General features: G+C 42.4%; 1 protein-coding gene across 19 annotated transcripts in view; it reads right to left on the reverse strand.

Annotated features, from left to right (window-relative positions):
* TACC2 (transforming acidic coiled-coil containing protein 2) overlaps positions 1–15,105 on the reverse strand; it is a 140,735-nt gene that overhangs the window by 67,129 nt on the left and 58,501 nt on the right. For all 19 annotated transcript variants that reach the window (XM_021291993.2, XM_065066832.1, XM_065066831.1 and 16 more), the window contains one exon: positions 8,789–8,920. In XM_021291993.2, coding sequence (XP_021147668.2) covers positions 8,789–8,920 — 132 coding nt within the window. The remainder of the gene's footprint in view (positions 1–8,788; positions 8,921–15,105) is intronic.

Consider the following 15,105-nt stretch of genomic DNA (forward strand, 5'->3'; position numbering starts at 1 on the left):
ACCTGGGCCAGGCTCTCACCACCCTCAGTGTAAAAAATTTCTTTATAAAAAATATAGATATTGCCTTTGGATGCCAAAGCCTTGAGTGCAGCCTGGGAAAAGGTGTTCACCTCAAGGACTCCTTTATTACCAGGCTGCCAGCTATCAAAGGGCTCATGGCTCGGACATCCACAACATTAGGCCGCTAAGAAAGAGCAACATCTTTCCTAAAGGCATAAAAGGACCAAACTGTTAAAAAAAAATTCAGCACTTCTGTATAGACACAGTTGCAAGGCAAACTGGTGCCTCTGAGAGGCTGGCTGCATTTCTGAGAACATATCAACACATAAAAGCATTAACACCTTCTGAAGTGCAGTGGTGACAGCGTTTTTCGGACACCTAAGGCTAGAGACTCCTGTACTCTAAAACCCTTCAAGGATCATCGGCCTCCCTCGGCCTTTGCTGATATGCTTCATCTGTTAAATCCTTCCAGAAACACAGGTCTCCCAGGACCAGTGTTGATCCTGGTCTTAGAGAGAAGGTCAAGCAGACTGTTTTCAACCACTCAAGGTTTGGCGTTCATCTTTCTGAAGGTTATACAGAAGGTTTTACAGTCTTTTAAAGAATTCAAGCATTCTTCGCTACAGCTGCACAAAAATACATGGCTCTAGACACGTTACTCATATTCCTGTGCTAATTTACTCACCACGCATTTTTTTCAGTCCTTTGACACTTAGAATTTCCTTTTTTGTTTGTTTATTCTCCAAATCAGTCCCTCTCACTCTTGCAGACAGATTTTTTGCTCCTTAGTCCTATCTCCATCTCCAAAGTGACCAAGAAAGGATCTGTCTTATAATTTCCACTTGTCTTGAGGAGAGTCACTTCAAAGATGTGAATTGACTCTTCAAGCAATGAGCTGCTGGTTGAACGCTACAAGGCATTTGCTACCCTGCACTTTGGTTTTTCACTTCTTTATCCAGTTAACTCTGCTCTTAAGTTACACACAGAGATGTGCCAGGAGGAATCTTTGCAAGAAAGCAACCATAACCCCTTCAATCTCTATGTCCCCAGAGGTGCAATTTTAGTTTTTCTTTTGCTTCAGGGAATAACCCCAGTGTTGAATGTGAATATACCATGATGTAAAACTTAAAATCTTCATTATATTGAAATATGATATCCTAAAGAGAGAACTTAAGCAAATTGTTGAAGAGAGGAACAACCTCTCATTACTTGATAGCAAGAGGTTGTTCCTCTCTTCAACAATTTGTGTGGCTCTCCAGGAGGTGGCATTTGCTTAAGTTCTATCAAGTAGCAAGAGCAGTGGAAGGAAAGCAGATAGACCTTTCCTTTCCTTTCCTTTCCTTTCCTTTCCTTTCCTTTCCTTTCCTTTCCTTTCCTTTCCTTTCCTTTCCTTTCCTTTCCTTTCCTTTCCTTTCCTTTCCTTTCCTTTCCTTTCCTTCTCCCTTCTCCCTTCTCCCTTCTCCCTTCTCCCTTCTCCCTTCTCCCTTCTCCCTTCTCCCTTCTCCCTTCTCCCTTCTCCCTTCTCCCTTCTCCCTGCAACTTCATGCTACAAATGAAAGAGTAAGTTTGAAAAGTTACCTAAAATACATAACAAATTCATCCCATGTTGGTTTACTGGCAAAACCTAGTAAAGCGTTAACATAAATTGTAAAGCCTATGCTTTAGTAGTGCCTAATAAATTGGCATTTAGTGCAGTTCATGTCCACAGTATAATTAAGATATGATTATGGTCTATAATTAGCAATTTAAAGGTACATTCATCTCCATCCTTTAAATATCCAGCTATCCCTAAATTAATCCCACTCCAGTGCAGATGAATCAGAAATTCAGCCCTACAGTACGAACGATAGACATTCAGATTGAAACCACAGTCTTGGGGTTGAGGATTTTTGGAACTGGTGTTTTTTTGTTTTGTTTTGTTGTTGTTGGGTTTTTTGTTGTTTTTTTGTTGTTGTTTTTTGGTGTGTGTGTCTTCATTTTGTTTTATTGGTTTTTTTAAATGGGTTTAGAGCAGGATATTCATTCATGACTAGAGAGTGTAGATGAAATCTGAGCAGCAAAATAACTACTGAGTATTAAATCAGTGGGATATTTTTCAACATTCTCTTCAAGAATAATAAAAGCAATTAATTCAACTGCCTCTATACAATACCTGACATAACACAGCCCTATCTGTGTTACCATGATGTAAAGTTATACTGCACCACAAAATAACATGAGGAGATACTAGGTATAAAGCTTCAGAGATTTAACTTTTATAGATTAAATACTTTGATAAATACAGTCTGTTCCACCGCTTATCTAGATTAACACAGCATGAGTGCTTCATTTGCATTGATACATTGTTAGTTCATGAAAAAAAACCTTGTCTCAGAATTTTAAGCCTGAGCACACTGACAGAATATTTCCATCTGCCAAATCAAAGTGACTAGTGATGATGCATCCAAGACTGACAGTGCAGCTCACTGGAAAGAAATACTAGAATGGGTTCCTAAAAAAAATATATATTAAAATTAAAATCAAATCAATAGATAAATAAATGTGCCCCCCACTCTCATTGATCCCTGTTTAGTTGCTAGGGTCACTGCTTAATCTAAATTGCAAGTGAGATGAATGGCATTACAAGTTATGAATAACCAAGATGCCTGCTTAGTTATTGAAATTTCCTGCATGGGAAGCCCACAGCAAAGACAACAAAAGGGGCCTCTGCACGGTGCTATTCAGAATGCCAGGGGGCTACATTCTTTCAGAGGTCGGCAGTGAATTACGATCAGTAACGTGAGAACTAAACACACCAGAAGATTCCACGTACAAAAGCGTTTTATGAAATTGAGCAGCCACACAAACAGGGAGATCAGGTTTCCAAGGGCTGAGCGCTGCTCCCTCAAGAGTGGAAGTGTCCATGGTGGCCATGCAGAGATGTCACCAAAGGAACAGGGGGATCTATCTACCGCACAGATAGAATCATTTTTGATGGAAGAGACCATCAAGATCATTGAGTCCAACCACTGACGTTCCAATGCCCAACAACCCTTTCTGGGAAGAAATTTTTCCCAATATCCAACCTAAATCTCCCCTGGTGCAACTTGAGGCCATTTCCTCTCATCCTATCACCTGTTACTTGGGAGCAGAGCCCGACCCCTCCATGCCCCAAGCTCCTTTCATGCAGTTCAGAGATCAGAAGGTCTCCCCTCAGCTCCTGTTCTCCAGCTGAACCCCCAGGTCCCTCAGCCGCTCCCATCACACTTGTGCTCCAGCCTCATTCCCTTCTCTCAACTTGCTCCAGCACCTCAAGGGCTTTCTTGTCATGAGGGGCCCAAAACTGACCCCAGGATTCGAGGCGCAGATCTACAGAGAACACCCAAGTTAAGGTTCCAGGGCAGGCAAACCGCTGCCCAAAGCTCTTTGTCCTGCACCATTTTGTGCAGCCTCTGGCCTGTTGTTTGCTCCTGTGCTTTCCCCACCTGCTGGGGCACAGTCACTTCAATTTTGGATTGCATTTGTCTCGTGCCACTGCTGTATGAACCAGGCCTGAATTCAATGATCACAAAAAAAACTTTAAACCCCCTGTTTTCCAAATTTTTGGCCCAGCCTTCAGACTGAGACCACAAACATAACCACACCAAAGGAAGGAGTTTGTTTTACTGTTGAATCTGCCTCTGTAGACCACGTCCATGAGCTAAATGCTCAAAGCTCTGTTCATGTTTCCATGCACTGGAGTTACAAAACCACCATCCCAGACCAGGGGACCTTTTCTTGCTTCCATATTGCTTTCTAAGCCCGTAAACACCCCAAGGTGTAAGATCCCTAAGACAGCTGGGCCAGGCTTGTTAGGAAAGGAGATGCATAATGCCAGGAGGAAAATGATGTTTTAAGGGCTTTTGTGCACCTGCCCTCAGCTGACAAGATCAGAGCAAATAACTCTCTGAGGGCACCTCATTGTGGGAGATTTCAGGCGGCAGAGTCCGAAGGTCTCTTGCCCTCAGGGCCGATGTGAAGAATTAGAATGTGAAAATGCGGGATGAAGAAATCAGACAAGAACGGGACTCCCGCCTGGTGCAAGACTTTGCTGTGATGGCAAAGGATGGGCGGTCAGATGACGACTAGGTAATTTCTCTAAGAAGTTAGCTTACCGCTTCCATCTGATTTCAAAAGAGTTAACAGAAAATGAAGCATTTTTGGTATTTTTCAGGGATTTCTTTTTGCTTCTATTTTTAAAAGAAGGGTCAATATCTTGCATTAGGGGCAGAGTGCTCCAAAAGCACAGGGCATATTTAAGCATAACATTAATTACTGAGAAATACAGATTACACCTGACCCAACAGCTTTAAACCATCCATTACGTGCTGTAGGACAAGAAGTGACGCCCTGCAAGTCCTCCACCCTCCTCTGGTGCCATCGGAGCTGTCACCATGTGTACCACATTGACAGGGAACCACAGCCCACACCATGTGTATAATATTTCTGTCCTGAGTCTGTACTGCCACAGTTTTGTAGGGTTGATGCGAGATGATTAATGCCATTCTCAAATTCCTTGTGGATGGATTAATTAGTGTAATGACATATTCATTTTCATGCTGCTGAACCTGTTCTAGGAGCAAGGAAATTACCATATATTGCCTGAGGGAACCTGTAAAATATACAGTAATAACAAGCAAACAGAGGGCTAGTGTCGCCCTTTTGTCCACTGACACATACAGAGAGAAGCTTTACAACACACACAAATAATTGCTCTCTTTGAGGATAAACACGCAGGCAGAACGCACCCTAGAGAGCCTAAATTCAGAACAAAGATAAGGTTAGAAAGCCGGTGAAATTTCCCACTTCCATCGAGCATCCATTAATGCTTTGCCTGTTAAAAATGTGGTTACTGGACACTGTTTGTTGAACTGCTGCTGGTTTATAGAAACTGTCCTCTGCCAGCACACAACATGGGAGTCTCCATCACACACAGGACCATTCCCCCAGTCATGGATTCACCCAGAGTCCCCCACAGGATCCAGTCCCTCCCCCAGAGACCCAACAATACCAGTGTCACAGTCAGCTACAGGAAAATGCACTTAGTCCACAATATTTTTGGCTTAAAACACATCCCAGGATTTGATGCTATGGCTCAGTAATAGGCTGAAGAGACCTACAGTGAGCAACACAAAGCATCCTCCTGCCTGGGGCTGAGCAGTTCTGAACAGGTCACTTAGGAGACACCACCTCTTAAAAACCTGGAATGGAGGAAATGAACAAAGAGCAGAACTGTGGTTCATTCCTCTTCATTTGCCGCAGATCAGCTGATGAGATGGAAGGTGTCTATTTTTTATGTTGTGCTCCAGAAGATGATGAAACCCCTACAAATTTTATGGGTTTTAGTTTCCAAGTCCTAAGCAACTTAATTTCAATACCTTCATTCTGCTGCTATTGTAAAAAACCCATCATCACTTCCCTTGTGTACCAGACAGTCTAGACACACATTAGAGGTATAGTACTATCCAGTTCATATAACACACACACACAAAAACCCAAACACTCCCCCCACTCCACAAAAAAACCCCAACCCAAAACAAACAAAAAAACAACCAACCAAAACAAACAAACAAAAAAACCCACCTCAAAACCCCACACCCACACTTTGGAAACAATGAGGCCTTGAGATTGCATTTGTATCCCTTACTTGCATTTTCCATCTTGTTCTTGCTCAGTGCACTTTGCAGACTTACTGGAATAACTCATCCCTTTCGAAAGGGTTAAATTCACCCAAGGAAAAAAGCTGTGTGTTTCTAAATCCCACTTAAATCCTTCTTGATTTTGATTACGTCATTGAAAGCAGCTCAGTCTAGGATTATCAGTATTGGTCATAAATGAAGGCAATACATTGATTTTTATTTACATAGTTTTACACCAAGACTCTCCAAAGGTGGGAAAAAGGAGAAAACCTGTTTTCAACACATGATCACATGATTATGTGATTATTATATCCTGTTTTTCTGTGTGACATCAATAATTTGCCTTTGCTCCCCCACAGGGATGTATTATGAAACCACCTTTTGGAATCCAATACCACAGAAAGCGAAGCTTTCTGTAAAGACAGTTGTGACTTTTTGCTTTCGACACAAAGATTTGTTGTTGTGCTTCCAATTGGTTCCAGGCTCAAAACTTGGTAAGACACAGAAATGTATTTAATTTCTGAGATTCAGAGATCAGCATAAGTTCCCTGTCCATCCGGAGTCTCTCAAAATGATCTGATCACAATCTGGTTTAGCCCTTGAAAGAAAACTGGCTCTGTGTCTGACAAGGAGGACTCACCTCTCAACCAAACAGCCACATGGAAGATGACAGGTATGACTTTCAAAGCAGGTAGTGAGGCTACAGGTGAGGACATGCATTTGTTTTTTGCTCTACAGAATGGATTAGACCCATCTCTCTTCCCTACAGGACAACCAGAGGGGTGGATCAGCTCTTCAGAGCCTTCCAGCTCCATGTATAAAGGACACATTACACTCACTAGCACTATTTCAGCACTTCTCCCAAATTATGAACTGACACAGTTCATAACGTAACCATCATAATCACAGAGGAAATCGAAATGCCTCAAGGCTCTGTTTTGCACAAAACTCTGCTGTGGCACAGCATTTCCAGAAGTTTAGCATCTTGCCGTCCAAGCACTCGCTATAAACGTGACAAACTGAAACATAACCTGATTTGCATGCTATTATTTTCCATGGCTGATTTGACTTGATACACACGAATCACATAAAAATGCAAGATAGTCCAAGAAGCATTTACATAAGGGGCTGATTATAACAGCAAAGAGCTGTTTGGACAATAATGTATTTGCTTCTCGAGAGGGTGCAAGAATTATCTTTTGTCCCACAGATATCTCCAATTCTCACCTCTGTATGCATTTTAATTTCCACTACGGTGCAAGTTCAGCTTCAGAGAAAGACGGTTGCAAGTGATAAAATGACTATTCAGAAGGCACAACAAGGATGTTTGCCAGTGTACATTTTGGTTACTGACATCCTAGGTTGGATTGTGGTTCTACATTGAGCCATTCTACTAATATTATTTAATTACATTTAACATTGTTTACCACATCCAAGAGATTCTTATGCACACATAGATATTTACATTATTAAACACTACATGGTTATCAAAACCAAACAAACTTCAGAGGCACAAGCCAATCTAAATATGTGAGCACAGCAGCTCTGCTTGTCTGCAGAGTTCTAAAATTATTTCTGCTCTCTTCAAGGCTGAATTATGATGAAAAGGAAAAAAAAATCACCATGTGCTTTGGTGGTTTCTATTTGGATTTGTAAATACCAGTCACCTCGGAGTAAACAAAAGCACTCTCAGAATATGAAATTCAGTCCAGGGTATCCATAAAGTTTAAACAAATTTGGATATTCTCTGGAAAGAACCAACATCTTGGGGTGAATATTTTCTAACTTGCATTTTTCTCCCTTTTTAGAGAAGGGCCATGCTATCTACTCTTCATTCAGGAAATTCTCTCCAGATTACAGAACTTGCATACTGGTGCAGAACAGACCTTTGAGGACTTCTGTTCCCCACCAACTACACACAGGTTTAAAAGCACAGATCCAGTACAGGATCACGGAGGAACATCACATAGAAAACTTGGCCTGTGTTACAGCAAGCACATACACTAGAGCTGAGGAAACCATTTTCTGATCAAAATAATCAGAACTTTATTTTAAAAAGTTAACCAATGTTTCCTAGACACCATGTGGTGGGTGTTTTTTTGAATAACATTTGCTGATAGCTATTCATTCACTGTTCCGTAGCAGAACGTGTCTGTTGTGTGTGTTTTCATTCATGATTCAGAATATCCTCCCGCTGACAGCAGCGTCTCTAGACATTTCTGAGCAGAGCTTTAGTGGAATAGCTGCATTTCCCGTGGTGTCTCCTGTCTTGTATCATACTTGTCACGAGCTGCCCGCTTGTATTTGTAGGGTGGAGAACACTATTCTCCAGGGAGCGCCCGTGTAATATTCTCAGCTGCGCTGTGACCTTTTCCATTAATAGATGTCACAACATGGACATGCCTTTATTGCCGAGCCACAACGGCTTACTGGTTAATCACCCGCACGGCAGGCGTCATCTGAAGCTCTGACATGAATATCCAAGCACATGTCTCGTCTTGACTATATCTGAGATGGGGCTTTTCCAAGCAAAAATTTCCTAGACCGTCTATGCAACACTATGGCACCGATCAATGCAAATCTGAAGGAAATATCAACTCTGAAATCAAGATAATTCAACAGTTCTTCAGCATGAACAAAACCAAGCTGAACTTCTTCCTTCAGTACTGACAACTACAATGCAAATCACCGGTGTGGGGTAGGGAAGATGCTGGCAGCATCTGAAGGAGAATGAGCAGAATAGTCCTCTTGAATATGACCTGATCTTGCACAGTTGCACCAAAAAAAAAAAAAATAGCATAAAAAAGTATCTTGAACTTCGAGACAGGAAAATATTTCAGGAAAAAAACCTAAAAATGTATTAACTTAAAAATAGCAGGGAAGATCAGCATAATAATAACCGGTGTAGTCCAAGCTCCCTCTTCTGGTCTTTTGGAGCAAATATACTAGATTAAGCAGGTATTAATAGTCTACTGTTTGGTTTCAAAATACAGGAACAAAATGTTTATATACCTTAGATAAAACATCTGCTCAAGTTATTTATCCTCTTTCACGCTAGTTATGTTTTCTTAAGCGAAGGATGTACAAACATAGAAATTTATTTTAGTGTATGAAACAACATTGTACGATACCTCGTTTTTTCCCTTGTGAAACCTTCAGCTTCTTGAGCAGGCAACTCTACACCATCACCAGGGGCCGCAGATGAAGATACATCCCCAGAAACAAGGTTATCAACTTCTTCGCAGCTATCAGGCTTGGGAGTGCTGCAAAACAATTATTAACAAGAAGCTGACAAATTTCAGAAGCGCCCAGGACACTTTAGCAAAGTCTCCTTAAAAGATGAACTTTGGCTGGATCTAAACTAAGGAGCTCTAAGGAGAACATCGCCCCCTCCCCAATACCGTCTCTATCCCACCTCCCACAAATTGCTTCTTCCAACACTTAATTTCTCTACGCTTGCTATTTCACTTAATTTCTCGGATCGCCACATAACCAGTAATACTGCAAAGTTTTGACAGCTCTTATAGACCATAACATTAACTGACAGAGGAATTTAACTGTATATGAAAAGAGGAAAATAAATAAATCTCTAAGGACCGCTTTGCAGTTCTCACACAGCCTTTTCTCCTCAGCGTACAACACCAACATTCAATTAAGTGACTTGAGCGACTTCTCTTTTAGAAAAAAACCTAAAATCCGTGATGAAAACCTTCTCTCAGTTTAAAAGCTCTCCCTGTGCTGCAAAACCAAAAGCACAATAATCCCTGAACTCATGGCATGACTGTTAAGATTACAGGACTGCAATGCTGCTGTATTTGTTAATTCCTGCAAGTCCCTCTGCTCAGCAAAGCCCCACAACATCCAAGCCCAGAAGCGCAACAGCCACGTAGTGATTTCCACAGTGTGTAAATACAGGTTGGAAGGACCAAGTTTCTTCACAGCAGACTGGTGACCATACTGCTCCCCCTGCTCTTGGCCACACTCATTACACTAATGACAGAAATGAGACTAAATAATCAATGACTTCATGTCTCAAAAGCAGGAGCAGTGTAGGGTCTTGTCACACCATGTTGCCCTTCCCTGGGCACAGAGGGACACAGAGGGACACAGATGTCCCACACACCACAGCCTCCCATCCCACCAGCTCCTGCTTCCAGAGATCCAGACACAAGCACTTAATAAGGAAATGCTGATGGCACCAGGTCTTGGCTGAGAAGCTTCTTTTAGGTTTCCTGAACTAAATATAAACAGCTATCTTAGCCATTCCTTTTAAAATTTCCTCTCCTCTTCCCCTCAGTAATTATACTGTAATTGTAGAAGGTCAATTAAATTGCGTTACTGAGTAAGAGTTGGTCAGGTTCAGGGACAGACTGTTCCTTTCTTTAGAAACATGTATACAAACAGAGGACAAACGTAAATCATATCCCTAACTTTAGTTACAATACAAATGAGCACGAGAACAACTATTCCCCAAAGAGTTTCTCCACTAACTTACTAAGATCACAAAAGCTCCTTCTGAGAATGATTATCTTGATTAGCTCATATCCATTAAGTTGCTTTGTACCATATAGGATGGCTACTCAGTTACTTCTTCTAAGAAATTAACTTTGTTTTAAGCACTTCTCCCTCCCTCCCTTCCTTTCTTCTTTCTGTCCCTTTCCCCAGTTTGTCCAAACTGATCTGACACTGACATAGGGTTCCTAAATTTTCAGTCACATCAATTCAACACAAATAAGCAAATAAATAACTAAAGCAAGCTGTTTCCTTTTTCATGCAAAGGACTTTTCCCTTTGCTAAAAATGTCTTTGCCCTAATATAGTAAATAGCATCTAACATATACAGAGGCAATGTGACTATATAGGGTCACACAAAGATTAGAGAAAGTAAAATTTTAAAGCAAAAAGTGAACTGCTAAAAATAAGCGAGGGCTGAACATCTGTTTGGAGAGTAAACAAAGAATTGCAAAACCCAAACAATTCACAAGAGGGCCCAGCCAAGCAAGAATACGAAGCACTCATAAAATTATGGACCTTATGTTACAAACACATAAAACCGTCCCAGTTAATCGCCCACAGCAGCACCTGTTCCCTCTTCCCACCCCCTGCTGTCCATCGCAGCCCTTCGGCTTCCCCCTTTCTACATGAAATTTTCAGAGATACGCTTTGACTAACGTCATTCCTGACACTCTCTGCAAAGCAAAACTAGCTATCAAAACACAGGCATTTTTTAAAGAGCTCTGCTCCCCGGCCTTCACAAGGCACAGGGCTGGAACAGCTCTGCTGGGAACACAAGCTGAGAGAGTTGGGGTGTTCAGCTGGAGAAGAGAAGCTCCGGGGAGACCTTATTGTGGCCTTTCTGTACTTAAAAGGGGCTGATAAGAAAGATGGGGACATTGTGGCGATAAGGGCCTGTTGTGATAAGAGATGGGGTGATGGTTTTAAACTAAAAGAGGGGAGATTCAGGAGGACATGAGGAAGAAGTTTTTGCCCCTGAGGGTGGTGAGAGCCTGGCTCATGTTGGACAGAGAGGTGGTGGATGAACCATCCCTGGAGACATCCCAGGCCAGGCTGGATGGGGCTCTGAGCAGCCTGAGCTGGTCAAGATGTCCCTGCTCATGGCAGGGGTGACACTGTGGGAGCTGGGAAGGTCCCTTCAACCCAAAATGTTCTGTGATCCTATAATACTTCTATAAGCTATAGTATCTATATGCTTTTAAACCCACAAGTAAATTCCCTTCGTCTTTCCAAGCTTCATCTAAACCGTCAAGTACTGGATTCCCATAAAGACCACCCCTGCCAAGTGTCAGCTGCCTTACATGTGCAAGTGGGATTGTAAATGAACACAGTGGAGATGCAGTTTTTGCATTTTCTCAGACATCTTGCACCGACATGAGTACTGGGAGGCATCCACTCATGTTCCACAGGTGGGTGGACTGTGGGACAAGGTACCATGTGCAGCCTCCACTCCTCTTCCTCACTGCTGTCGCTCTGATAAGGGGTCCAAAGTACCAAGGGGTGTTGAGCAAGGCAGCGAAAAGTAGGTTGCAAGACTAATCACACCAGGTCTGGGGCTAATATTGCCACATAGTAATTTTGGTACTGTTCAGCGTGGTTTGCAGTTAGGATTGCAACAGCATTGTGTTACTGGTGATTGCCCATCACCAGATGGACATTACCTGCAGATGGTGCTGCCCACTGGTAGCATGATAACCGCAAAAGGGATGTGGCAGAATGAGAGCAGCTCAGAAATGGTACAGACAGCACAAACTGAGGCTGAGTAGCACAGCACAGCAACCCTATCCAAAACACGCACCTCTTGTCCACTTCAAACAATCCAGCCTGTCTACATCAACTTTTGTGCACCTATCAACTCGTGGTACTTGTAGCAGCTCAGACATGAAGTGGCTACATTAAAATCTCTACTTCTCCAGAGCTCTTACTAAAACAAGCTTTGCCATTAAGATTATTTTCCAATTAGTTACGTTCAAACCATTGTAACGAGGATACTACTGAAAGAGCCAAGTCTTCCCAGTGCACAATGAATTACGCATCCGGCAGTCTTCATCCTGCAGAGTTGGGATGATTAGAAAACAAACATTTTTCAATCTCCGCCTCTGTTTATTATTAAGAAATTCTCAAAAGTCATTTTCTGCCTGTCTGTGTGTACAGATGCCCCAGGGTATTCCTGCCAGCTTGTCTTGATGACACTGCAGAGCACACCCTGCGAGCATCACAGCTCCCCAGGCTGTGAACCGCACTACTGGGAAAGGTCCATCTGTGGATAAAGCAACGCAGCTTTTAGTGCATCCCACATCACCACTCCCAAATTCCCTTGTGACCCCTTAATACACCCTCTGCATAACAGGAGCTGGGACAAGGGCTGATGCAGGGGAACACAACATTTTCCAACGCCAGCTCAGGTTTAGAACAGTTTTCATTCCCTTGTATTCACAACTGAGCTGCACCAGCTCTGTCTGGTCTGGACTAAACACTGCAACCTTACCTGGAGATTAAATGCAAGAGGAGAAGCTTTCTTTAGCATGTGGAAGGGAGCACATCGTGCTGTCCTGCCTGTCACCTATGGCCTGACCCTAAAGCCAACTCGCACAGCAAGTGCTTTCCAAGCTGCCATTTTTTTCCCAGGCACCTGCAGGATTTTTTTGCCCACAAGATGGGCAGCAAGTTGCAGGGAACAGGCAGACACTGCTCTGAAATGTCTAACACCTCTAACCATGGACCTGAGCTAAGCTGTGCTCTTGTATAGCCCAGGCACTTATCTGCCTTCTCTGTTTTTCCAATCCAAACATTTCTCATATAAACCAGCAGTCCTGTTGCAGAGCTCTGCACCTGCAGCACAAAGAGCAAGACGTGTCTAGCCAAAATTGCTCCTAGTGCAACGTGTGCTGGAAAATCCGAGTGAACTTGGCCTTTCAGTTTGATTGCTAAACAAAAATGCTTGGCAGAACAGCCGGTGAACTTTTTACCTAATTCTTTTCAGGGCACTCCTCTGTAGATACAGTAAATAAAATCTGCTTACTGAGCAGATGATACCATGTTGTCCCTGATCAATGTATTACCAGCAGGGGAGGAGAAAGGCATACAGTCATCCTCAAGAAGCAAAACAAAGATACAGTTTCTTGACTGGACAGATGGAGGGACAACCTGATCTCTTATTATGCACTGCCATCTGGAAGACATTTAACACAAACTGACCCCGGCATTATACGCACTATTATTTTTCCCCTCTCAAAGTGCAAAGTATCTGCATTATGTGACACCCCCATTGGAAACAAAAGGAACTTATTAGTAAATAACTAAGTATATTCAGGGAAAAACACTTTATAATTGTACTTCGCTGCAGACAGACTGGAGTCGCATCATGCCATCTAATAGCCCTGGTAACATTCTAAAAGGATAATTCACAGGTATAACCGGAAAGTGACACAAGTATGCACTAGATAACTTTTTTGCAATCATATTGAAAAACAGTGGTGCAGTATTTCTACACAAAATGCCAAAAAAACAGTGGCTTTAATATGATCACCTTACTATATAGGCAAGAATCTGCTCCATATCACCAGTGAAAAGAAGATGAGGCATACAGCAATTACATGAAACAACAATCATCACTGAAACTCTTCCCTTGGATAAGAAAAACCCAGTCCTGCTATTACTGATCCTCATTGTCAGCATAATCCCATGCATTTTAGGAGTATTCCTTTCATTTGCTATCAACATTATATTGTTATCGGGTCTGAGCAAACCACAGAGAAGCCAGCAGTGTTTGTTACTGTGTGCCAGGGTTGTTTCAGACCAGAGATCAAACAGGGTCCAGCTGCACTGATTTTAACCCCTTTTCTGCCAACCAGCTGCATCTGTGGGTGGTCACATGTGGGAGCTACTGCCCTTGTCCTCCCAGGACACCAGAGGATGTCTCTGCAAGGCTCACTGAGAACCTGGCAAGTGACAACAGCCTGGACAGGAAAGACAGATGCAAGATGAAGAGGGAGGTTTTATGTCTGAGGCTGAACAAGGATGCAAAATAAAGGAGGAAGAAAAACAAACAATACCGACAAGAGTTAACTTGTGCAGCTTTAAAACAAACAAACAAACTTAAACAAAAGAAAACACAGAACTACCTGCAGCCAGGTTCATTCCAGTTGACCACAGTGTATTTCTTTCTCACTCTCCTTCCTTTCATGACACAGAAAAACTACCTGCTTCCATGCTGAGTATCCCAGGTTTTCAACTTTTTAGCACTGAACCCTTGTAAAAATCCTGGCACCTTCCTCCAGGTCAGGTTATGGAAAGAAGAGCCAGACCCTGGGCTCAGCCCCCAGTCTGGGCAAACCAAAGCTCAGCACCAGCTTTTGCAGCCCACACAAGAGGGATGATGCAAGGAACCCTGAGACTTACAGTCAAAACATTTTAAAGACAGAACATACAAAGTAGATGAAAATAAAAGTTGTGACATAATTAACTGTAAATTCCAGATAAGAATGTGAACAGTGTGAATCCACAAGGTTTACAAGAAGCAGTAAATTAAGGCACACCAGGACTGCTCTTCCTAAATGTTTCCTAAGGTGATATTTAATCACAGACAGCTCGTGTGCCTTTTTCCCTACAAACAGCAAACTATCACCCCAAGGGCAACAGAGTCTTCTATTTCAGACTGCAGTCCAGACACCGTATATAAATCCTCACAGCACTTTTGTTGTTAGTCTTCTTTTATTCTTCCGCATTCAGAAAGTAGCTCAGAGCTCCACCTCAGTTACTGCTCACTCTTTTCTAACCACCTTGCTGCTATGGGCAACAATCCATTAACGAGGAAATAAAACAGAAGCCAAAATTTCGTCAGTAACTCAATTACATTTTTAAAAACAAAGAAACACAGCTCTCTGACTGAAAACTTAGAACTGGAAGAAATCCACATCATTAGCTGCTCACTG

This window comes from Columba livia, chromosome 6, assembly GCF_036013475.1.
Source record: "Columba livia isolate bColLiv1 breed racing homer chromosome 6, bColLiv1.pat.W.v2, whole genome shotgun sequence".
NCBI lineage: Eukaryota > Metazoa > Chordata > Aves > Columbiformes > Columbidae > Columba > Columba livia.